General features: G+C 45.4%; 1 protein-coding gene across 2 annotated transcripts in view; it reads right to left on the reverse strand.

Annotated features, from left to right (window-relative positions):
* Nucleotides 1-4,147: 4,147 nt before the first annotated feature.
* The window catches only part of TLE1 (TLE family member 1, transcriptional corepressor), an 83,518-nt gene continuing 63,289 nt past the window's right edge, over nt 4,148-24,376 (reverse strand). For both annotated transcript variants that reach the window (XM_037036148.1, XM_037036149.1), the window contains exons 14-20: nt 24,008-24,084; nt 12,123-12,372; nt 10,186-10,433; nt 7,363-7,510; nt 5,840-5,990; nt 4,875-4,951; nt 4,148-4,731 (exon numbers count right to left, since the gene is read on the reverse strand). In XM_037036148.1, coding sequence (XP_036892043.1) covers nt 4,624-4,731; nt 4,875-4,951; nt 5,840-5,990; nt 7,363-7,510; nt 10,186-10,433; nt 12,123-12,372; nt 24,008-24,084 — 1,059 coding nt within the window. In that variant the 3' untranslated portion in view covers nt 4,148-4,623. The remainder of the gene's footprint in view (nt 4,732-4,874; nt 4,952-5,839; nt 5,991-7,362; nt 7,511-10,185; nt 10,434-12,122; nt 12,373-24,007; nt 24,085-24,376) is intronic.

Genomic DNA, 24,376 nt, shown 5'->3' on the forward strand with positions numbered 1-24,376 from the left:
CACTCATATGCAGGATATAAAACAAAAAGCAACAAACAGACAAAACAAACACACAGAGACGACAGAACGGTGGTTACTGGAGGAGGTGGGGTGCAGCAGGATGAAGAGGGTAAAGGGGTCAAACGCACGACTAGACCAGGGTCAAGACTAGACTCGGGGCGATGAGCAAACAGGGCAATAGACAGATGATGTGTGATACAAGTGCACACCTGAAATTTACATAATGTTAACCAATGGTACCACCCCCCACCCCCAAATTTAATTTAAGAGGTTCTGGAAACAGACTAATGCAAGAACAGCAACTTCAAAACAGTATGCCTTGTGTTTTATTGTCGTTTTACTTTTAATCATCAGGCCCAAAGTGTAAACTATGATAGGGTTCTAGTATTAAAATATGGATATACTCAAACACCTTCTGATGCCACGGAGAGCTCGACTGACAAGATCACTGCCCCGGGTCAGCAGTTCGCACTGACCCCTGACCAGGCGCCTCAGCACCACCTGGCAACTGGGTTGAGAAGTGCAAATTGCTGGCTTCCACCATGGCCTACTGAATCAAAACGGAGATTGGGGCCTAGAAGTTGGACTTTTAACTGGTCTTCCTTGTGATTTGGATGCAGATGAAAAGTTTGAGAAAAACTCCTCTAGAAACACGAACCCAATTAAAATCACTGAACTGTTTAAGTGTTACAAGTCTGGGGAGTAAGTTCCCCTGGGCAGAAGATGACCCTTCAATCCATGCTTCGTCGTGCTCAGGGAAGCCCGAAACTGGTGATCTGTCGATTTCATTGCTGAGCGAAGAGTGAAGAGACGACGTCCTTGAGGAGCAAACCACCCGTGAACCTAGAGCAGCGGGGAGGGTCTGAAATGTCACACGCAAGCTGCAGCTGGCGACAGAGGCAGCAGTCTCTGGAAGGAATTAAACAGTACGCTGAAATTAAGAATCTGATCCCTAGGTCTGATTTGCTGGGAAACTTCTGGGAGAGTCACAACCTCGGTGCGCCATTAGCAAAAATGCAATTTTTAAAATCCCTGTTCTTAACACTCCACAGCTTTGGAGCCAGCTGCTGCCTGCCAGTCGTGAAAGCTGAAAATAATCAACCCATCAGAAGTCCCATCTCTTGGCCATTGTGGGGATTATTACAATTTGACAAACATTTCCTTATCACCTCTGGTAAATCACAGGAACTTAATAATTGTTAATGGTCACACTGATGAAATATTTTGTCATTTTTATAAGAGGTAGAAACATTTAGTTATGAAAAAGGCTTTGCAGAAGCATATCATACTAGAAGAAAACTTCAATTTTTACCCAATGAACTTCAATTCCATAGAAGAACTACATGGCAGAAACCTACACTCAAGGTGTAAGTAAACACTAAGAAATCAAAAAAAAATAGATATAAATCTGTGAGGAATGGAGAAAACAATTACTTGCATCAATCAAGTTATAAATTATCAGACACAAACCTATCTACACTTATAATATTGCACCGACTAGGAAGCATATGAGTTATAAATGTTTCAAACGAAGTGGAGAGGAACTTTGGCTAGCTAGGAAAAGTCACAACCCACTCTGAGATCCGAAAGAACACAGATGGGACTCATGGTAAACCTGAACTTGGTTGTACCTCCTACGAAGCCATGGAGTCAGTTCCCCAGAGCCCTGGTTACTTAGTTAAGGATAATGACAATTACCTCACATTTTCATATGCAAAACTGCCTAGCATGGCTCCTGGCCAACACTGGTGAGGTCTAGCTGCACCTGAATTTATTGAACCCTAATTTGTAATCCATACTCAAGGCAAGATGTACAACACTGGTGAGGTCTAGCTGCACCTGAATTTATTGAACCCTAATTTGTAATCCATACTCAAGGCAAGAGGTACAACACTGGTGAGGTCTAGCTGCACCTGAATTTATCGAACCCTAATTTGTAATCCATACTCAAGGCAAGAGGTATACAAACATTTTGCTTACCTGGGTTTCAATGATCATGATTTCCACCTCTTAGAGCAGAGTACAAATTCAGTTACTTCCTAAATTCACAGCTTAAAAAAGCAATCTCCATTCACAGTCCTGCTTCACATACTCACTTCTGATCCTCAAGACCCCGAAAGGCAGGCACAGTAATTTCATCATTCTCATTTTTTTTTCTTTTTAGAATTTATTTATTTATTTATCTTTAGAGGGGAAGGAGAGAGGAAGAGAAACATCAATGTATGGTTGCCTTTTGTGCGTCCCCTGCTGGGAGTTGGCCTGCAGGGAACCTGCCTGCAACCCAGGCATGTGCCCTGACTGGGAACTGAACCGCGATCCTGTGGTTCGCAGGCTCGCGCTCAATCCACTGAGCTACACCAGCCAGGGCTTCATCATTCTCATTTTATGAGTGGCAGTTCTCCAAGATTCCAACCCCCCCTGAGCAGAGGGACTAGTTCTGGCATGCCTCTCCAGGACCAAACTAGTGTCTCATCCAAAAGCAAATGGAAGTGGTTTCATCACACTTAAAGATAATCCTTCCGTTGATTAGGAAGGTCTAGCCCCAGACCCTCAGAAAACCCCATTACAGAAAGACTATCAGAGGCTTGAGAACCTATAAAGCATGAAGGGAGAAAATGCACAACAAAAAATGGGACTATTTCTTTAACTCAGAATTCTTTCAACTGTGTCCACCCTCTTCATAGACACGTGGCCGTCCAGCTAGAGGCCACATTTTCCCTCCTGGGAAGGAAAGTAGTCCCTGCTATGCACTGGGAAAGAGAGAGACTAACCAATTCCCAGTCGCCTGATTGAAAGCACATCCCTTCCCGACTTCCTCGCTTTCCCCATTGGATGGGACTGGGGACAACGAAGCCACCAGGGCAGCACAGAACTGCGCTGCTGGCCTGGGTCTCTGGGTTTCCCACGGGAGAGACACAGGCCTTCGTGGTCTCTGAGCTGCTGCATAGTCGGGTCTCTGTTCTGGGAACTTAACCTCTACCTGTTATTACACAAAAAGGGAAGCCAGGGAAGGAGAGAGAACAGAAAAGGTCAACATTACGTTACTAAGTCATCAGGGTCTGTAGTATAGAAACCCGCTTCATTACACAAGGAAAGGATGAGAGAAATTAGCTTTAGTAATGAGGGCCTTGCCGTTTGCTTAATGAGAAGAGAAAATATTTAACAAACTGTACACAAACGAGCATGATTTTGGCAAAAAGCAAAACAAAACAATGTTGTTAAATGTGTAAAAATAAGGTCTGGATAACCAATGAAAAAATATTAAGACAAACTGCCAACAGCGCACTGGATCATAAGAAAATTAAAAAGCCCTTAGATGCTATTTTTAAATAGCCAGGAGACTTGGCTTAAAATTATTATTCATTATCTTCTAAAATATCACAGTAAACAACAGGTATATCAGGGATGAGCCTTTTTGTCTTCAGGAGGAAACATGCATGGCAACTTATTACAAGCCCAGGGTTAGATTTCATCTAATCGAATTGTAAAAGCTTGTCCACAAAGACCAGGCCAAACTAATGACAGAGCGCGATGGCTGGAGCTTCAGGGGCAGCCTTAACGAGGAGAATGAGGCTAAGTGCTGGGTGTGGCTGGCTTAAGTACAGTAAATTCATATAAGAGATCAAGTAAGTACTAATGAAGACAAAACCAGCTGAGAGACCGTCTTTCTTTTTACAGGTTAATAAACTCTACAGCTTTGTGAACATCATCAGTCTTAACACTAAACCCAAGTCATCTTCATTTCTTGAGTCGTGAAGCTGGTGAAGGACAGTGTAGATTTGAAAAGGCCAAGCCTTTTCTGTTTCCCAATGAATCACCGAGAGCAAGCAGAGCTTAACTCTGAGACCTCAAATTACAAGAGAACCCTAACAAAAGAATGCATGTGGGCCAAGTTATTTTAGCTTTCCAAATAAAACTTATTAATATACCTTTGATTCACCCACAATTCCTAGTCCCGAGCATCCAGTAACTCACAAGTGTTGATGAGGTTCTAGTGCAGCAGAGGCCTGTGACCGAACATACTTACAAAATCAGAAGTGCATTTTAAAACCCTCTACAATGTTTGGGCTTTGCTCATAAAACCCACATCAATGATCCCAAAGTGTTGAGAAAAACAAAAAAGAATGAAAAGGAAAACCACTTATTGGTACTAAAGCCTTTACTGTAATAAACCAAATATATTTACAATTTATACAAATGTTTAACCTTCAACAAAAATACAAAAAAACATTTCACAAGATGCAAAACCAGGAAACAAGTTCATTGGAGACACCACTGCGCTACCAAGGACGGAACGTGAGGGGAACGGCGAGGAACAGGAAGGTACTGTGGGCAGATCACACGGAAAGAACAGGCCGGCTCTGCCCAGGTCAGCAGGCTCTGCTCTTTGAGCCCACGGCCCTTGGCCCCTCTGTCCACCTTGCCTCGGTGCTCCATTTGGTCTAGGCAGATAGGTGCCCTTCTGTTGATGGACTCATAGCCTCCTCTTTAGAGACTCAAAGTAGTTTTGTGTCAAGGTTTAAAAACAGGTTTTCTTGTTTTTCAAGTTACAACTTTTCTATTTCTACAAATTCGAAACATTTTGGCCCAATTCAACTATAAACATTAAAACACATAATGTTTTCAGTAGATGACTTCGTAGACTGTAGCCTTCTTGTCCCCTGAGCCAGTGACTATATACTTATCATCCACAGAGATGTCACAGCTGAGCACAGATGAGGACTCTTTGGACTGGAAGAGAAAAAAGAGTTGGGGGCATAAATAACGTGGGACAGAGACACTCAGCGGCCCCGCTCCCTCCAAGGTACCTTCGCTCTGGTGTCACTCTAATACCACGGTCAAAATGTCACTCTCAGCAGGGAGCACTGACTTACCTGGAATATGCTAGCTCCGTAGGGGGTCCGCCAAGCGTTGAGGAGGTTATCTTTTCCCGTACTCACAAACCATTTACCTAGAATTATCCAAGGAAGATGAAGTTTAATAAGATTAAAACCCCTACTATACTTTTAGCTACATGGACCTAATCAAACTTAGAGACATTTTCAATCATGAACCATTTTGTCCAAGGGTTGGGCTATGACACAAGTAGAGAAAGCAGGTTTTAAATCCAGGTTCTGCTGTGAACCACCTGTGAACCCCGAGTTTAATGAAAGCAGCAACAGGGACCAAGTCAGCCCCCTGAGCCATGACAGGTAGCATCACACCCAAGCATACAGTGGGTCTTCAAACGGTGCATCATGAAATTGTTTTCCTGGTTAGCCTCCCCATGACAAAATGGGGCTAGGAAGGATTAAATAACAAAACAAAGTAAAATGCCAGACACAGTAACATGGCACACAGAGTGTGGTCAGTAAGCCATGGCTACTCATTTGGCCAGCACCAGCCCGGTGAACATTTGATTGCCTGTGAATTTCTTCCCTCTTTAGCCTCACCGAGCGTGACAAGTCAGGTGCAGCGAGAGTCCATTCTCTGACTGTGGGCTCCTCGTGCTGGCCCATCCCTAAGGACTTCCTCTGCTCCTGCCCAGTCTTCAATAAAGCCCACCACCCCTCTTCCACTCATCGTGCCCCACCCTCACCCCAGACTCTCCCCAGTAAAAACAAATGTGTCAAAACTTTGTATGAGGCAATTTCACCACCTGCTGACTTTTCTCAAATTAGGAAAACAGACCAAAACAGACCTCACTGTGCTCTGAAGGACATATTAAGACAAGAGAATTACTGCATGCAGCTGCTCAGAGAACAACATTTTTTCCAGATACAATTTCTACTGTATTTTTTTAGATGTCTTTCCCATTTAGGCCATCGGTGTCCTCAGGTTTCCTTTCAGCTGGACTCACCACAATAAGCAAATTTGAGGGACAGCACGCAGCTCTCGTGCAGATGCAGCTGGTACTTGTCGGGCTTGTTCACATGGAGAACTTCCACGTTGCTGCTTTCCATGCCCACAGCTAGCCACTCCCCCGTGGGGCAGTACCCAAGGGAGAAAATCTGCGAGAAGCAGAGAGGCTCACTGATGATTCTGCCTGGTAAACTGAGGAAGGAAGACGGCAACGAGAAGGGGGGGAAGAAACAGCAAGAGGAGGAGTACGGAGGCAGCAAGCTCCAGGCTGTGGTCCAATCCACAGGACAAGCGACCCAACCCAGACGAGCCAAGCGTCAAAAATCGTTATGAAGACAACCAGGAAAACTGGAACACAGGCATGTGACGACGTTAAGAAGTTATTCTTAATATAAGGGTATTTATTCATGTGCTTTGTTTTAAAGGGATCCTTGTCTTTTACAGATACTGAGAGACTTCTGGCTGAAATGACAGAATGTCTGGGGTGTGCTATAAAATAATCCCGTGCGTGGGGGCAGAATGACAGACAAGACTGGTCACGTGTCACTGTGAAAGCTGGGTGATGGGCAGGTGTGGTTTACTGTACGACCCTCTGTGCTTTCATATGTGTCTGAGCATCCTCTGTGCTCCTATATGCACTTGAGAATTTACATAGGAAGTTTTATTTTTTTAAAAGGCGGATCAAAAATAGTATTCTACTCATACTGGGAAAAGGGTTAAAACAGAAAAAACTGTAAGAAACTCAAAATTTTAACAGGGACACAAAATTTAGAAGTATGTAGAAGTAAATTTAGAAGTTATTTTTCCTATTTTTTCTGAGTAGAATTATTTCCACTACAAACAAATAAGTAAAGGAGTAATGATGAAAAGAACAATTCTGTCATCAGAAAGCATTCAAAATGGCAGTCTTTCCCAAAACAGGTCGACTCGTCATCTAAATGATCTTCACAATCCACAAAGTTGAGATTTTTATATCATTTCAAAACTCCATAAATGTAGTCAGCCATGAGTCCATTTTCTAAAGGATGAGTAATAAAATGGGCATGCACTGAGATCCTGCTGCAGTTTTTTATGCTCCCTGATGCAAGAAAAATGAATTAACTTTCAGAGCTGTTGTGATTTTTCTCTACTCCTTGTGTTACGCCTGCATGTTTTTCAAGCTCTGTTTATATGTGAGTCAAATAGTCCCTCCTCACCCCCACATCAGATGGGGAGAACACACAGAAAGACCCAACACTGCTGAAGGAAGACGGCGTATTCCGGACTGCGGTGATTCCTTAAACGAACTCATGTATGAATATGAGTTTAACATGGCCTAACCTACAGGAGTTGAGACATCACTCGAAGGGTTTCAGGGATTTTCTGCTTGGGGTTAAAAAAAAATCAGTATCTCAAATTTAAACCCGGTTTGTCTGTATAGCTGCCACTACTGTGGGGGTGGGATGGGAGGGAGAGCACGCACATGCACACGCACACACCACACACCACTGCACAGACTCTGGGCAGGAAGAAGCCAGGCACCTGTGACGTGAAGTCGTGCTGCTGCAGCTGCCGCCCTTCGCGCAGGTCCCAGGAGCGGACCGTGTTGTCCAGGCCGCCCGTCCAGAGCTTGGTGCCATCGTTAGAAATGTCAATACAGCTGGCCCCGTCTGTGTGGCCCTGGAATTGCCTGATAAAACAAACCAGATTGAATAATGATTTCCTGCCAGAGCTCAAGGTAAACACTGATGTGTTGTTAGTTTTGGACTCAGGGTGTGTGTGTCAGTGTCTGCTGATGTGCAAGATCAAACTAACCTTCCCCCGAGAAGGAAGAGAGCACACCTGCATTTTCTCTCTTTCTTTTTTCACGATCCAAGTGCTAAAGAAATGGAATGCCATTTCAGGTCACTACACAGGAGTTAAATGTGCTCCTATAGCTGGCCTTACAAGCCCATTTGGAAGGTAAAATTTCTCCCAGATCTGGAAAAGTGTTTAAGTTAGGGGGAAAACAAAAGAGACAAACACACAAAATCCTAACCGTATTCTTTAAAGAAAAATGGAGGCACAGCCTTGAACCGCACGGGCCTGTATCACCACATTACAAACTCCGGGTCTAGAAGCACTCAGGTTTCCACGAGTGTGTCAGCACAATGATGGCCTTCGTGCCAACGGCACGAGCTCACGTAGGTGCTCAACCTTGCTTTCTGTGTTAGAAGGAGCCTTGCATTCGAAAATCTGGACCCCCAGGGTCAACAGGTCATGCCTACCTTCTGACTCGGAGGTGCTGAGCACAGACAAAGCTAACTGCTGAGGTCCAGGACCTGGTTCTGCTGGCCAAGAGGGAGCTGGCAGGACAGTGACCAGAACAGGTGAGAGACCCAATCACCATGATAACAAGCAGGGCCCATTAGAGAGCTGCTTGGGAATTTCAACACCGAGAGGAGAGTTTTAACACCCGTCCTTCCCGTCACCTTATTATTCTCACAGAGCTCCATACTCTCACGCTGAGCTCAGAATTCAGTGGGTGTGTTAAGAGAAGAAAAACGCCCCACGGCCGTGCTCCCTTCAAAAATCTCCCCTCTGCACGAAATTTCCAACTTCTGCCTCGGTCCTCTGCCCCCACACCCCAGTTCTTCCACACTCCGTCACCACGCACGCGCACCCAGCCACCCGTGTGCCTCTGAGTCCTCCCGTGGGCCACACAGGCCAAGCAGACCCTGCTTCAGCCGCTGCAAGTGCGGCTTCCCTTTCCTCCAAACACTCTTGAAACCCAGTAACCACCTCTTCATTCTACCCTCTGACCTCTTTTTACTTCTAGAACATGAAGTACGTCCACTCCTGGACTATAAATAAACGTCTTTGCTGACTTACAGTGATCCACTGGTACTCCTCCATCCTCTGTGCACACGTCTCTGCCCAGAGCCCAGGACGGTTTGGAATGTGCCGGGTCACAGCAGATACAAAGATACTAGACAGACTCTAGACTGCCCTGTCACACAGAGGAGCTGCTATCCACGTGTGGCTGGTCCAACATGAGGGAGAAATTTATAAAACACCCTACGATATATCCGACAGGGATGCACTTACAGGGGGCTGGCCCAGAGCAGGAGTTCAGAACACCAAATCAAAATGCCTGCACCCCGACCCCCGCTCCACCACACCCAGCTGTGTGACCCCCAGCAGGTAAACTGAACCTCCCTGAACCTCAGGCTCCTCATCTACAAAATCGATGGAGTAATGACAGGGCAGACACTATGAGGATTAAAAACTGAAAAGCACTGAGAACTGGTATATTAAAAGTGCTATTTCCAAAGTTAAAAAGAATGGGGGAAAAAAGGGAAAAATCATGAATCCTTGCTAGGTTGAAAGTCTGAAGTAGGTGTCAGCTCCAGCTTCCCTAGGTGTCCATTTTGCTCAATCTGAGCTGCCCAGTGAGTGGCAAGAGAAAAGCAACCACCACACTGTCATGTACACACAGGAACAGGCTCGGAGACACTTACTGAAGGGGCAGTGATGGCGTCCACAGTCTGTCTGCCCTGGCCCCTGGCACACAGGCCCGAAAGCCTGAGGCGGTGGCCTGCTAAACAATCCATGAGACTGAAGTCACACCGTAAACAGTGTTTCCGAGTGACACTGTGAATGATGAACTGTGAAACCAAAGGGCGAAAGACATTCTAATTCTGCCTTGGATGTTTCCTTAGTGCTTACATTTTCAAAAACTTTTCTGTGACATCACAGAATCGGGTACAGGGAGCAAACTGCTGGAACCAAGGAGAGACACAAAAGCAGCAGAATGCAGCTCTTCCTGCGGTTAGTGGGGCAGGTCCCAGGAAGCCAGCTCACTCCTGGGCGAATGACCCCTTAGCTAGTTACTGAGAAACACGGATACTTGGAAACCACTGTGCGTGAAATTCGTGAAATCTTCTCTTCTAATGTTCTTTTTCCTGATGTTGTTATCCTTTATTAGCTGACTCCTGTTTGCACAAACAAGGATCTAGCAAAAGCCAAAAATATCTAGCACTGGGGACCCTTCGTACTACTATGTGACACGATCCATAATGTGCTGCCACTTGGCAAAAACCAGGAATATTTTTTAAACAGGTCTGGCATCTATCTGTGCCTGAAGAATGATAATTGGAACACAAGAGAGTTAACTATAAAGTCTAGGGGACACCGAGCACTCAGTCAACATGGTGAGCACCTCGAGGGAAGTGACACAACTCTGTCTTTGTACTCCCAGTATCCAGCTCCAAGCCTGGCACACAGTAGGGTCTTAATGTGTGGGCTGAGTGACTGGGGCAGCTGGAGAAGCAAGGGTGAGAGGAGGCCTTCTACCCCCCACCACGGGAAACCACCTGCGCTCACCTCACCAGCGTCTGGTTGTGCAGGTCCCACACGGCGATGTTGCCGTCGCTGCAGCAGGAGAAGCAGACCTTGGAGTCGGGGCTGATGGCCAGGGCGTAGCAGGCGGGGGCCGAGGACGTCAGCTCTGCCTTGATGCGCGGGGTCGGAGCGGCCAGGTCCCAAATGGACAGAGTGCTGGCTTCCCCTCCCACTATCAGAGTGCAACCATCAGGGAGCAATTTGCAGGAACGGATGTAGTTATCTCTATTCTGTGAAATGAACATAATTCAATTATTGTAATGCATTACACCAAGCAGTAACAATGCCATGTTTTCTAACTGCTGCTATCTTGGTTTTTGACTTGAAAAAGTGGTACTTCACAGACACTAACGAGCAAGAGTTCTGTAGTAAAAATCAGGATCCGATTGCAGAGATCTCTTTTGAAACAGTAAACAAGACAAACTCCTAGGATCGCATGCTTAGACACAACTGCACCTCCTGTCCAGTTCTCCACTGAGTAGACAGAACAAAAGTACTGGCCCATGTAAGTTAGGTAAATACATGTACTTCTCTTTGAAGAAACCACTGTTCAAAGCTAGTTTATAAATCTTTGATCTCATCATTCTCCACTACTTACTTTATGGAACTGTAGAACCCCTGCCTACGTTGTTTCGGTTTTCAATACTCTTAACGGCACCTAATATGCAGCACAGGGTCTCTCTTCATTAGCCAGATGGATCCTCGTCTAAGAATTTCACAGAGCTGCTTTCTCTGGAATATGGCTTCTGTCATTATTTACATTTCTCAATCCAAAGGTCAAATAAACTGACAAAAGAGGGCATTTCTCCATCAAAATCAACACATCTTCAAAAGGGAGGTGGGACCTAAAGTGACCCCCCCACCACCAAGAGAAGTGACTGCTATGCTTCAACCCAAATAGATAGAGCTCAAATTTTTTACTATGCTTTAACCACGTCCCATCACTCAATGATTAGAGAAAATTTAAGCAATAATTTTTTTTTAAAAGGTGATGAATGTCACAAAACACTTCTACAGAATTCTGGGCTGCCTGTAAGTATGTTGAAGTTTTATTAATGGAACTAATTTTAAGTTTTTTCATTAAAAAATAAGCCAATGACGACACTCCCAAAAGTCTCAAAAATACTGCCATTCTTTTTAGAAGCACTCTCTTCAGAATCCAGATAGGCAGTGGTGAACCACACCATCTGCGATTCCCACTCGTGGCGGACACCGCACCCCAGTCAGGGTGGCCTTTCGTTGGCCTCAGAACAATGGCATGTGGTCTGTAAACCCTGGGGTTGAATTTTGAGACTGAAACATATCTCAGTGTGTTCCATGATCCTCAAAAATGCGCGGCGGTGTTCTTGTACTCTGGGAGGTGGACTGGGTACCTTGGGAAAGCATTCTCACCAGCCCTGGTTTCTGCCTGATTTCTTGCAGTGGGATCCATTAACCCTTTCCTGAAGTTAAGGTAATAAAACATAGCTAGCTCCCCTAGGCCTCTCTGAAAACACAGACCCTGTTCAAAATGGTTTTAATGCCATGTTATCAAATGTTTACTATTCAATATTTATCCGAAGGCTGCAGGGAAATTAAAAGTTGAGTGGATTGCCGGGCTCAGAGTCCAGGGCTAGCTGAGCTTTCATCCATTAGCTGGGAAACCCCCTTTGAATACACACTCAAACAACGACAGCTTCTGTAAACGACTCTAAAATACTTTTTTAAAAGAAATCCATCAGGGGATTTAACCACAGAAAGAGCAACAAATGAAACCTTCACGTTTAAGGGAGAGGGTGGGGGAGCTAAACAGCTAACACAGGAAACAGAATGGGCTTCCATTTCCTCATAATGGGAATAAAACCCAGGCCCGGACAGCTATTTCCTTATTGAGTCTCCAGGGAGAAATTACCCTTGTGCACCAGTTCCTGTTCACTCACCAGACAGTCGAGCTGAGAGACAGGGCTCTTATTGCCGGGGTGGCTGATGTCCCAGACCTTGACACAGCCCTTCCCCCCCGTGTACACGTGTCGCGTGGGGTTGCTGATGGTCACGGCGCACACCACCTCCCCGTGGTTCAGGGTGTTGATCTGGCGAGCGTGTCGGGGGATGCCGGGTCCAATGAGGGCGTCGGGGGGGAAGGGGACCGGCTGCATCTGGCCATCGGCCGTCACGTGGAAGGAGTATGCACTTGTGGACAGGGAATGAGTGGAGAGAAGATAATGACATGCGAGGAAACAGAAAAAAACATTTATCATAGAGCAATTAGTCACAGCCTCAGCACACTTCTATGAGAAGGACAAAAGGAAATATTTGCTTGTTAGGATTTCCTTTTAAAATCACATATAAGTTGAAGTATTTACTGATGAAATAAATTTAAAAGAGTAATAGAAACCTAAGGTGTACCAAAAGACACATACATTGAATTGCATTTAAAGTTTTTAAAATTGTGTTTATCCATTCCATAAAGATTCCCTCCAAATCCCACGATGAAAAACTAAATGTGCCTCCAAATCAACATAAAATACCTCCTTCAAAGTACCTTATATAACTATATCATTTCTTTGTATAACTTGAAATGATTACTTTTTTAAAAACATTTTATTTATTTATTTTTAAAGAGAGGGGAAGGGAGGAAAAAAGACAGAGGGCAAAACATGGAATCAAGAGAGAACTATCAATCAGCTGCCTCCCACACCCACATGTGTCCCAACGGGAGACTGAACCCACAACCCAGGCATGTGCTCTGACTGGGAATTGAACCGGCGACCTTTCGGTCTGCAGGATGACATCCAACCAACCAGAAGCACATGGGTCAGGGCAAAATGATTATTACTGATGACTATGACTAGAGCTTAAGAACTCATAATAATTACAAACAGCAACAGTATATCGCAACACTAACAAAGAGAAACAGCTTTCTCAAAGTTCCAGTTTAAGACTTGAATTTAAGCTCTGTTTTGCATAACCAGGAGAAAAGATCCCATTAGGTCAAATGGCTTTGTGACAGAAGTTGGAAGTGTCTTCCTCCACACTCTCCCTGTCTGCCCTGCCCATGAACTCCAGCAAAGCTCCCAGCTTTCCAGCCAGGCTCTGCTCTGCTCTAACCAAAGAGACCCAGCAGAAGCTGCTGGTCCTGAGAGGAACTTCCTAACCTAATATAAAGGAGACCCTGTGGAAGACATGAGAATTATCTGTACTTTCCACTCAATTTTGCTCTGAACCTCAAACTGCTCTAAGAAGTAAGTTTATTAATTAAAGACACAAAAGAAAGAGAAAGAATTTTAAAAGGGGGAGGGGAATGTGCCTGCCCCCTTCTCTTCCTCCTTGCTCCACCTGAAATACAAGCAAAATGACTGGAGCTCCAGCAGCCTTTTGGGGCCAAAACGTAACTCTGAAGACGGAAATCAGTTACTGAGGGAAGCAGAGCAGAAAGGTGGATGCAGAGGCCTTGGTGACACTAGGGGAGAGAAATAAACTGTATCTTTGCCCTACATCCAAAGTGATGGAATTATGCACGTGGCACTGAAGACCACTTTCACTTTCTTCTTGTCAGAAGCACCCCTAGGTGATCCAGAAGTTCAACACTAAACCTTTTCTATACCGTCTACACGCATAAATAAATGAAGTATGCAATTTCCTCTTTCCCATAATCCTCTGTGATAAATCTGGGCACTCTCGGAAACTTGTCATTGGCACCTTGCAGTCCTTTTACAGATCTAAAGACCATAGGTGTTAATCTATCAAGTCCACACAATATTTCAATACATGCACGTTACATAGTTAATTGAACCTATGCCATTTACTATATTTGAATCAAATAGCATTGTCTTGCCCTTGAAGATGAGACCACAAGAACTGGGTTTTAAGTGGAGTCATGTCCTGGGAGAATTGTTCAAGTTCCAGTATCAAGTTATGTAACTCAGACATTAGGCACCCTAACCGGAGTCTGAAAACCACAAATAACCAGGAGAAGCTGGAGAAATGACCGATCGAATGAATAATATTGCAATAACTATGTATGGTGCCAGGTGGGTACTGGAAACATTGGAAGGGAGCACTTTGTTAAGTATATGACTGTCTGACTGAAACTAATATAAAATAATATTGCATATAAGCTGTGTTTTTTTTTTTAAAAGATTGCAATTGAATGTATTTTGGGAGGAGTGTCTGACAGAGAGAACCTGCCTCTGCAGGCTCTCTGTGCCATGAGATAACGGCAGGTGTGAAGGCTCGTTTCTGTTTGCCATAAATCAACTTCCACACAGGTGAAATTTCCACCAGGAGCACTTACAGCAATTCTGGATTTTCAAAAGGGAAGGAAACGTTTCCTTGCTTCCACTGGACTCCTGCTTATTTTAGAGCTCAATGTTCCAGATCAAAATAGATGCACACAGCACAGATGGGGAGCTGTACTGTCATCTCTGGAAGACACCACCTGTCTCCCAGGTGTCCTCTTCTTTTAAACTGCTGCAGGAGGTCTGTGATCATCATTCTGAGGCAATTTAAAATTGACTCACAGTGCGCTGAACTGCTGCCAGGAGCTGTGAACACTCATCCGCCCCAGGGGAGACTCGTATGGATGTTAATACATAAGTCCTACGAGGCCTTGGAGGGAGCTGGCACTGCCCGCTGTGCTGGGAGCCTAATCGAGTGGACAATCCATGTAAAGGGTGAACAGGTCTCAAAAGAGGACTAAACTGGAAGCAAAACCAGGGGAGCAAACGAGATGGTTTGGAATTAGTTATTCTCCTACAGGTAGAACAAGACTGTCTTTGAGAAGAGGCTGCACTGATGGTGCACCATGACAATGTTAAAGAGATCCAGAAGGAAGATTCCTTCGCTACAGACTGAAAAACTAAAAAAGGTCAAAGCAGCCAGGAAGGGGCATTGACAAAACAGAGTATATTTATAAATATCTCTCAAACCTGAATTTGGAATGAGGCCAGTCACAAAGGAATGCATATGCTGTGACTGCACGCACAGAAGTTCAGCCCTAGGCAAAACCCAAGGTCTGAGTGCTGGGTACCCTGGGCAACCAGAAGGGACACACGGCAGGCTTCTGGGGTGCTTTTGGTGAAAAGCCACTGAGCTACAGACATATGGATCATGCACTTTCCTCTATGTCCATATCAAAAATTAAAATCTTATGTTTACTTGTTTATTCACAAAAAAAGTTGAGGGGAGGGCTCCCGACAGATGAACATGTTAGACCAGGTCCACAGCCAAGTAGAGATCCCAGCTTTGGTTTAAACGGACCTAAGACATGAAGCCCTGGCTCACTGGACTCACTAACTGGGTCTTCCTAGTCAGCCCAACAACCTGAGGGCTGTCGTGTGTCTGTTTTGCTAATCTATAAGGTACAAATAGTAATAAAACATAAGGGTCAAAGGGGTTGTTGTAAGGATTAAAAGGGGTAACAGCTGCAAAACTGCAGAACACTGACACAGTGCTCGACACCTGCAGGGGCCTGCGGGCGATGACAGTGCCGACATTAAACACCAGTGACTTTAAAGAGGAAAGAGGATATGTTGAAACAAGGGTTCTTATCTGGACCAGCGGACAAGTGTGAGGGTCAGGAAGCACAGGACAATGAACAGGCACGAAAAGTCAGGAAATTCAAAGGCATGGGAGAGTGGCACTTGGCAAAGAGAGGAGGAGAACAGTTGGACAGGATTGTGTCAAACTGCAGGGCAGAAAGAACAGTCCCTGGAGCCCTCATTAGGGCAATTCTGCTCGGGCCCCCCTCCTGTGCCCAAGAGAGAGAACAGAGTCCCAGACCCACCCAGCTTTTTGAACCCAGCACCTGCAGATCCGGATCTTAATGTGAAATCTGGTTGTAGAACTGAAAAGAATAAAGCCCAATGGACATCATAGACTTAAAAACTGAATGAAATCACACGTGTTCGGAGCAGGAGACTCTTCATTTGCTGGGTACACAGCAGAGGAGAAAGGACTCAGAGTTCCTGCCCCACAGGGGTTCCTCGCAGAGGCTGTGGCAAACTGGAAAACAAGACTGCGTTCAGGGAAGCAGGCTGTTTTTTCCTGGCAGGCTGGCTCCTGTTAATAAAACTATGCTGTGTTCTATGGCCAAAGGAAAACAGGTGTTTACAGAGTTATTGGTTTGCTGTAAATAGACAGGAACAGCAGCAGCAGAATCTAGTAACCAGTAATGAAGGACCACGGACCCCGGAGGTAATGGCTGTGGCCAAGACTCCGCTGCCTGTGGACTTGGCACGCTTGATGTGCGATTTCTTGCTGTGTTAACAGGCATCAAAAATTTGATCGTGTCAAACACCCTCACCCACTCTTTAAGCTCTTTAGAGACCAAGCCCTTCACAACTGAACCTCATTCCATACAACTGTCTTGTATCCCAAACTCCCCACCGTGTGGAAGGGGCCATCTCATCTCCACATTGTGCACAGACAGTTCCCTCCCGGCTAGAACAGCACCGCCTTCCCGTGAGGTGCACTCCTTCCCTCCCGTCCTCCTTGCCTGCACAACCTCCCAGCAGGACGACTCTTTCGCTATCAGTTTTGACTACGGCACAGCTCACACTGTGGACTATTGACTGCACGTGTTCACGTCTCTGTCTTTCTCATTCAGGAGTTCATCAGGGAGAGGTGGATGACGTCACCAGCTAGCATAGAGCTGGCACTCAGTAAATGAATCCAAACACCCTGAGTTGCTTACTGCTATCTCATCACCTGCAAATTGAGGCATGAAAGGTTGCTCTGGCAAGGAAAGTCAGCTAGGACAAGAACGTGGGGAGTCCTCTGACCCCCCCGGGTTATGCCAGCCAACTTTTCCCAAGGAATTTCTAGTAGTTCCCCTCAGTATCACTAAGAGATGGTATCAACTTTCCTAAGGGGGTGAAAAGCAGCTCCCTGAGAGCTGAGCTGAACCAAAGGGCAATGAAAGCAACTACACTAAAGGAGTGGAATCCCAGCCAGCAGAACCCAGTGGACGTGGGAGCCTTCCAAAGCCAGCTGAGGCAGGAGCAGCCACGGGTCACGCACAGCAAGCTCGATCCCGCAGCTGGTCGCTGAAAAGCATGCAGTGAACTACAACAAGTGAGGAGACACAGAGGCTCAGTTTAGTCACTAGTAAGATGAGGGGATCGAATACAACTTATTTAGGCATCACTTCCTTACTTTTACAGTGTGCCATGACAACACTTACCCTATGATCCTGACTGCTGAGGTGCAGAGTAAATGAAGTTACGTGGGGAAGTACTTCCAAGACAGGTATGAAGTAGAACGCAGATTCGACCTCAGGTTGCCATGCCCCAGGAGGTAGCTCCCTCTCCCTTCTCACGCAGAGAGGAGGGGGAGCAGCACAGGAGAGGGTGAAGGCCCGATTACCCTGCTAGTAAACGGGAGGGCCGAGATTCAAGTCCAAGGCCAGCCAGTTGCAAAAGTGGAGCTCTAACCTTTACCTTAGCTCCCACATCAGCACTGCCTTTGACATTTTTGCCTCTAGAGGGATAATGCGGGCCCCACAGGACAGAAACACCTACCCCGCACAAAAAAAGACATCAGGCAAGCCAACACGTCAGTGCCCTTCTGTACAGAGCTCTGGGCACAGGAAGCTTTGAGGGCTGGGGCGTCTGACTCATCCTAAGGCAGATGGGAATAATGTAACTTATGACTCTAAGGAGACTCGTCGCCTCAAGAACTAGAACAGTGAAGGTGGTAGCTGGGGCTGACAGGGTGTGAGGAGGGGTCAAAAGAAAATAAGAGCCATGTTCTTCTAAGATTTCAGCGAAAGAAAACAGGTCCTCAGAAATTTAATTCACCTACTATGGTAAAATCCTCCTCTCTGACAATATAACAGGCTTTATCTCTAATACTTCTTAAGGGTCTGCATATCTAACCTGTGACATCAATCAAGTCCTTTACTTCTTTCACAGGATTTTTCCAGTTTGGTGTCTCCCAACAGGACAGAGAGCTTTGGTAACAATTAAATTACAAGTTAAGGACTTCAAAGCATTAGGATAGAAAATTTTTTGTTTCCTTGCGGACTCGACTATACTGCTCTTCTCATTTTTTTAAGCAAATGCAGAAAAAGTAAATGGACATGGAAAATAGTAAACTACTACACAAAGAAAACAAAAAGAAATGTGGTAGTCAACTAACTGGGAGGCTCTCTGGCCCAAATGAGCCTTTATAACCCTGAGTTCCAGGCCCTCCTTCCTGCATTAGTTAAATTATTTCCAAATTTGTTGCTGTGCTGAGGCAGCAACAAGGCTCCAATGCAGGACAAAGATACAAGCCAAGAGATTCCTGGACAAGTGAGATAAACAGAAGTTTGAAATACAGCTATTTCAAAGCTCAATTCAAAATTCTAGCCAAGATTCCAAACACTATAGGCAAATAGCACTATCTATACAAGAAGTGTACAGACTACACTTACAGATGACGAGCTGAAAGCCATTCCTGAAGAAGGGAAGAGGTAGAGAAGTAAAAGGAGAGATAGTTGTCCAGCAGGTAAACACATCTGACATCAAAAAAAGGCCTCAGATGTCAATATAATCTCAAGAAGTTAGCTACACATTCCCAGATCATCAAATGGTAGAAAAAGCAGAAGTTAAAATAAACCCACACGGTGACAATAAAGCACAAAAGAGGCATGTTACTTTTACTATTTAATAGACCAAAAACACCCAAATGTCATAACAGATTAAAAGGGGGTGGGGGGAAGGGGCTGAATTAATTCTCAAATCCACTAAACAAACCAGCTGTGGAATCTAGACAGGGTCAACAGAAGAATCACAAGCAATTCCAGAGAAAAAAAGGGTAGGGAGCGGGATGGAGTGTGGGCCACTGAAGTGTCTCCTTGGCTAGAAGCCAGGGGTGGCCTCTCTTCACTGCTGCAAAACATGTTTTCCTAAGAGGTGATTCTACCCCAAACATAGTTAACATTTTCTTTTCCCTTTAGCTCCGACTCCAAAAGGTACTTTAAAGATTTATTTAAACACTAAACGAGTGGGTGGAAGATTTCTCAATTACATGTCTGGCACTAAAACATAGGGTGAAGGAACCTGGAACGAAGCTGGAATCTTCAGCCCAACTATTATTAGTCTGAGTTATTACTGACCTCTAGGTCCTACAACAGGAGGCAGGCAGCGCACAGGAGGAAAGCACAGCTCCATGGCTAGAAAAACGTGTTGTGGGGTGGAGGGTGCACATGAAGCACAGCTAAGACATCAATCTGACTAAACTTCCAAATCTCTTTCACCGGTGATCTACACGGAGCTCAGAGGGATACATTTCCTTACAACTAAAAATGAGTTCAAGATGAGCCAACCAAACAGTATCAAATAAATTTCACCTCGAAGATCTAGAAACAGTCCCAGTTACCACTTACAAATCTCCTTTACCACTTACAAATCTCCTTTGGGAGGGAAGAATCTCAGGGTCTCTCATGGTCCTGGGTTCATTTCCCACCCAGTCAACACAGCAAACATTTGCTTATGGGCATTTATGTTCCAGGGGACAAGGGGACCTCAGAAGCTTCAGTTCTAGTGGGGAAGAAGCAGACAGAAATGACATGTCGACACAAATTTACTTGAGGCCAAAGTGTGAGAAAGTGTTACAACATGTTACAAGGTGCTACCAGAGAGATCATGTATGAAAAGTTCTGAGCAAAGGCCTTGTGGAGAAGGCAGAAACTGAAGTGGTCTTTGAACAGAAAGTATTTCCGCAGGAAGAAGAGAAGGACGGTAAGACGGGAAGTTGCTTGGCGTAGAATGAGGAACCTTTAGGGAGTAAGTGGCTGGTCTGGCCAGAGCACGAGACACAAACACAGACATGAGGCTGGGAGAGGAGGCTGGAGCGGTAATATTATTACCAGAGGGGCCTTGAATGCTGCATCGGGAGCTTCTATGCAACTTCTGAAGGCTTCTGAGCAAGAAACAGATCCGATCAGATAAATACTTTAGAAAAGATAAAATTCATCTAGGATCCTATTGACAAAAGTAGGTATAAAATAAGTGAGAATTTTAACAAATAAAAAGACTGGGTAAAATGGGAATTAAATAAGGAAAAATCAAAAGCTAAAGTTTAGCATACGGGGGATATGCTTTTAACAAAGAGAAGTTAGGAGAGACTGGTGTGGGAGAGGGAAAACAACCGTGTAAACTGAAAAACCCTACTGAGCTCTTAGATGACTTTAACACCAAAGGCTAGTACGGAACAGTGGCAACATGAGTCATCTAGTCCACTCTGATACTAAGAATGGAGGGACAGGGCCTGTTGCATATGTTGCTTCCTCCGTATGCAGAAACCTCAAGGTTCGGTCCTGCTCCTGTGGGGTTAAGGCAGCTTGGAAAACCCTTCTGAGAATTCTTCCTTGACCCTTTCCCCAGATGGAATCAGCCTGTCACAGGTTTCACAGAAGAGTTCCTCTCTGTCATAGCTCCTATCTCAATTATAATTAGGCATTTATTTTCTGTGATTATTTGATTAGTGCTGTCTCTCCATCACTAGGCTGTGAGCTCCCAAAGGGTAGCCCATGCATGCATGTGCAGCAAGTCTTGGTGAAACCTGTGGAAGAGAGGAGGCCGGTGACTATGATTTCAGTGAGCAGATGGTGGAGGAACCCGACATCCCATCCTATGAGATAGGGCTGAAGCATGGACATATTCAGCCCGAAGAGACGCCTCGTGGCAGATGGTGGTCTCCACACATATCTGAAAAGCTGTCATGAGGATGATGGATGAGTGGTGTGCTGTGTGGTCTCCGGGGGTAGGAAAGAACCAGGATTGATGGGTAGAAGTTCCAGGGAGACAGATCTCGGCTTAAAGCCTGGGAGAGTTTTCACACAGCTGGAGAAAATGGACTGCTCTAGGCAGCAGCAAGTCCCGTCATAGATATGCCTCGCTCGGTCAGAGGCCCTGGCCGCTTGGTGAGGCTATTGCAGGAGACCTAAGCCACAGATGAGCATTTACTACAGTAGAGGCATTTCGAGGTCCCTCCAGCACCAACGGAACTCTTCTGGCTGTGTCACTTTTAAGAGGCAGTGATCCATCTGCACTCAGTCCCTCAAGCTCCCTGTGCTACAGGAGCTTATCTCACGCTGTCCCCTTTGCCCCAGGGGTTTATTCCTTCCTGCACATGTTTCAGCTTTCAGTGTGTCAGCCTCATTCCGAGGAAGCTCCGCCCTTCCAAACTTTGGTCATCCTTTCCATGCCTGCCGGTAACCCACTGCTCTGTCTTCACAGCACTTATCATGAATCACAAACAAAACTAAAGAATTCCTCATTCCTATGCCACCCGCTCTGGCCCCAGGCAGGAAAGGCAGAACATTCTCTTGCCTGAGGCATGTCCAGCAGCCAGCACAAAGCCTGACACACAATTCTTGCTCGAACATCCATGAATAGCCATCCATGTATGTCAACTGGTATTTCTCCAAGAATGACAAGTTCGAAGCCTTTACTACCTTGTTCACCCAACTCTGAAGATACTGGTTTGTGACCCTTTCTCTTAAGTGCCTTAGACCAGTGCTGTTCACAGTATGGTGCTATTCACGCTGCTTTTGTGAACTCGTTAAGAAACCTTTATGTAACAGTCAGTTCATGACTCTTGTACTAAAAAGTTGGAATACTGTTACTCCCCGCCCCATTCATCACGTGTGCAACGAGAGCATCAATCTGCCGTACTAGGAGAAAACTGGTCTGTCACCACCTTGGGGTGAGAAGCAATGCCTCAGGCAGTTACCTCACTAACCAGAAAGAACAGTTACTAATCAGTGGACTGACAGAGGGAGGAAGACTATAGCGCAGATCCTGGTGACAGCGGGGAAGTTCATTTTGCCTTCTGATATTGACTCCATCTTGCTCACATTAAGTGCAAAACATAAAAAATATATTTTCACTGTTTTAGACAGCGATAACCACCCTGGTCCAGAAACCAACAGCCAATGTCCTCCTGACCAAGAGGAGAAGAGCACCCTCACATATGAGAACCTTATAACTTTGTCACTGTGCCCAATGTCCTTGTCTGGAGCACCTCATATCCTGTTTACACCGTAAACAAAATCCAAGATGCTCATAAGCCAAGCGCATGAATACTTTGGCTCTAATAAGCATGACATCAGTACTGTCACTCACTGAAGGTTTAAACTTTGTGTCTAACCATGCTATTGACACATACAATGTTGTACACACACACATACACACACACATCCCGTTATAAAGAACCGGGTCTCTCGCCTTTGAGCACAGTGAGAGTGAAGCTCCGCCCACCTTCCCCTTCACACATCATGTTCAAGGTGGGGTCCTGGCAGTGGGGCACACCTCCATACCGATGACTCTTGAAACTGGCTTTCCTTAATGGCTGGTTAAATTGGCTCTATTTGCTCATTACTTCCCCAAAGATTCATCAGTGTTTATTAACTATTGCCTTTTATCACAGCATTACTTGTCATTTACCCACTTACCAGTCAGTAGGATACACAACGGCCACCCTGTCAAAAACACGTATTTAAAAGCACCCTGGGTGTTCTGGGACATCGCAGGCTGGACAAAAGACAGCATACCCCAGAAAACACACAACATCGGAGGGGTTCATGGGTATTTAGTCGGAAGGAAGCTACCAGCTAAGTAAACATCTGCAACATTGCCCCCCTCCTCAGTCCCACTCTTCCCTGGGCCTTGATGTTGCCTAAATTCTTAACACCTCTCCTAGTTCTTAGCGTAGAGAAAAGCCTCGTATTATCATCAATCAAATCACTATGAGACAGATATTGTAATGCATTAAAAGTGGAATGACAGAAATCTGCTTGCCTAAAAGCAGGTGATGAGGATAAAGAATTCTATTTTTCCTCATGCTCCTAGTGTAGTTGAAACAAGGCTTCAATCAAAACCACACAAGGATGACCAGGTAGTTGAATGGACCACTCAAAATAACGCGATAATAACATCTGCTTTCAACTTCGTGTGTCCCTTGCAAACACAAAGGTAACGGTACAACAAGAACAAACTGAAGGCCTATGACACGTACCTCTATTAGGAAAAGCAGCGAAGGTGGAGCAGGCTTTCTGCCACCTCCCGTCCCAGGGGCAGGACTCCTAACCCACAGCACTTGCTGAGAAGAACGATATGCTTCCATTTTGCTTTGTACAAAAACTGAAAACTTTAGGAATTTTTTTGAAACCACATTTCTTACTACTAACATTATGGAAAGCAAGCGATTTCAAGTGACTCTGGAAGAATAATCAACAGGGCTTTTCAAATTCTGAATGTTCCTTGCCCTTAACCTCTCTTCCTTGCTTCCCCACACAGCCATGCTGCGCTGTGTAATTCTGGGCCTCTCAGCAGATCTTCACTTGGGGATCAAACTACCCCTAACACAACTCTCATCTCCACCAAAATAAGGAAAAGGGAGCACTGAGCTGGGTAAAAGAGACAACACATTTCAAATTCCCGAGATTTCAGGAGTTCCTGAGAGCTTCTGCCCATGACACGCCCTGCTGGAAACCGCTGCCGCTGCCCCTTGGCCCCACAGCCCAGCAGAGAAGTTTTCTGAAGACCGGTCAGGGAGGAGGGCCAGCCGCCTGTGGTTCGTGCATCCCTCCTCACCCTGTCTCCAACAGTTTCTCTCCAGAAATAACTAAATGCATGAGCTCACCCACAGTGAGAAGACAGAGGCATGACACCTACAAGGTGCCTATTTATAGAAAGTGTTAACACTCCTCAGGAAAAGACACTAGAAATCTCCTTGGAAACGCCCAGGCCTGTGCTCCCGTAGGAATTCTAGTCTGCTAATAACCATGACTAAGTAACCGCCTTGAAAATAAAACTGAGGAGTTGGAGGTACTTACGGTTTTCCCCCAGGGATTCCTGCCAGGTTGGGAGGGATCGTAGGTACTCGCATGTGAGGGGGAGGATCAAATCCAACCTAGAAACAAAGTGAGGCGGACTGAGTTTATACAGGGCAGGCACTTTGTGAACATCTCTAAACACTGCTCGCTGGAAACTCGGAGATCTCCAAAGCAGCATGAACAGGAACAGTAACATGTGCTGACAGTTTCCAAAGGAAACATTGTAACAGAAGAAGTGATACAACCACCTCTAACCACTGCAAGACATACTCCTTTTTGCTGAGGTGGAATGGACGATGATTCCTCGTGTCCTGGGCACCAGCCTCCCATGGCCAACAGAGTCGAGTCTCGGTTCTCGAACTTAATTCA

The sequence above is a fragment of the Sturnira hondurensis genome, unplaced genomic scaffold (genome assembly GCF_014824575.4).
Source record: "Sturnira hondurensis isolate 20B ecotype Veracruz unplaced genomic scaffold, ASM1482457v3 Scaffold0022566, whole genome shotgun sequence".
Classification (NCBI taxonomy): Eukaryota; Metazoa; Chordata; class Mammalia; order Chiroptera; family Phyllostomidae; genus Sturnira; species Sturnira hondurensis.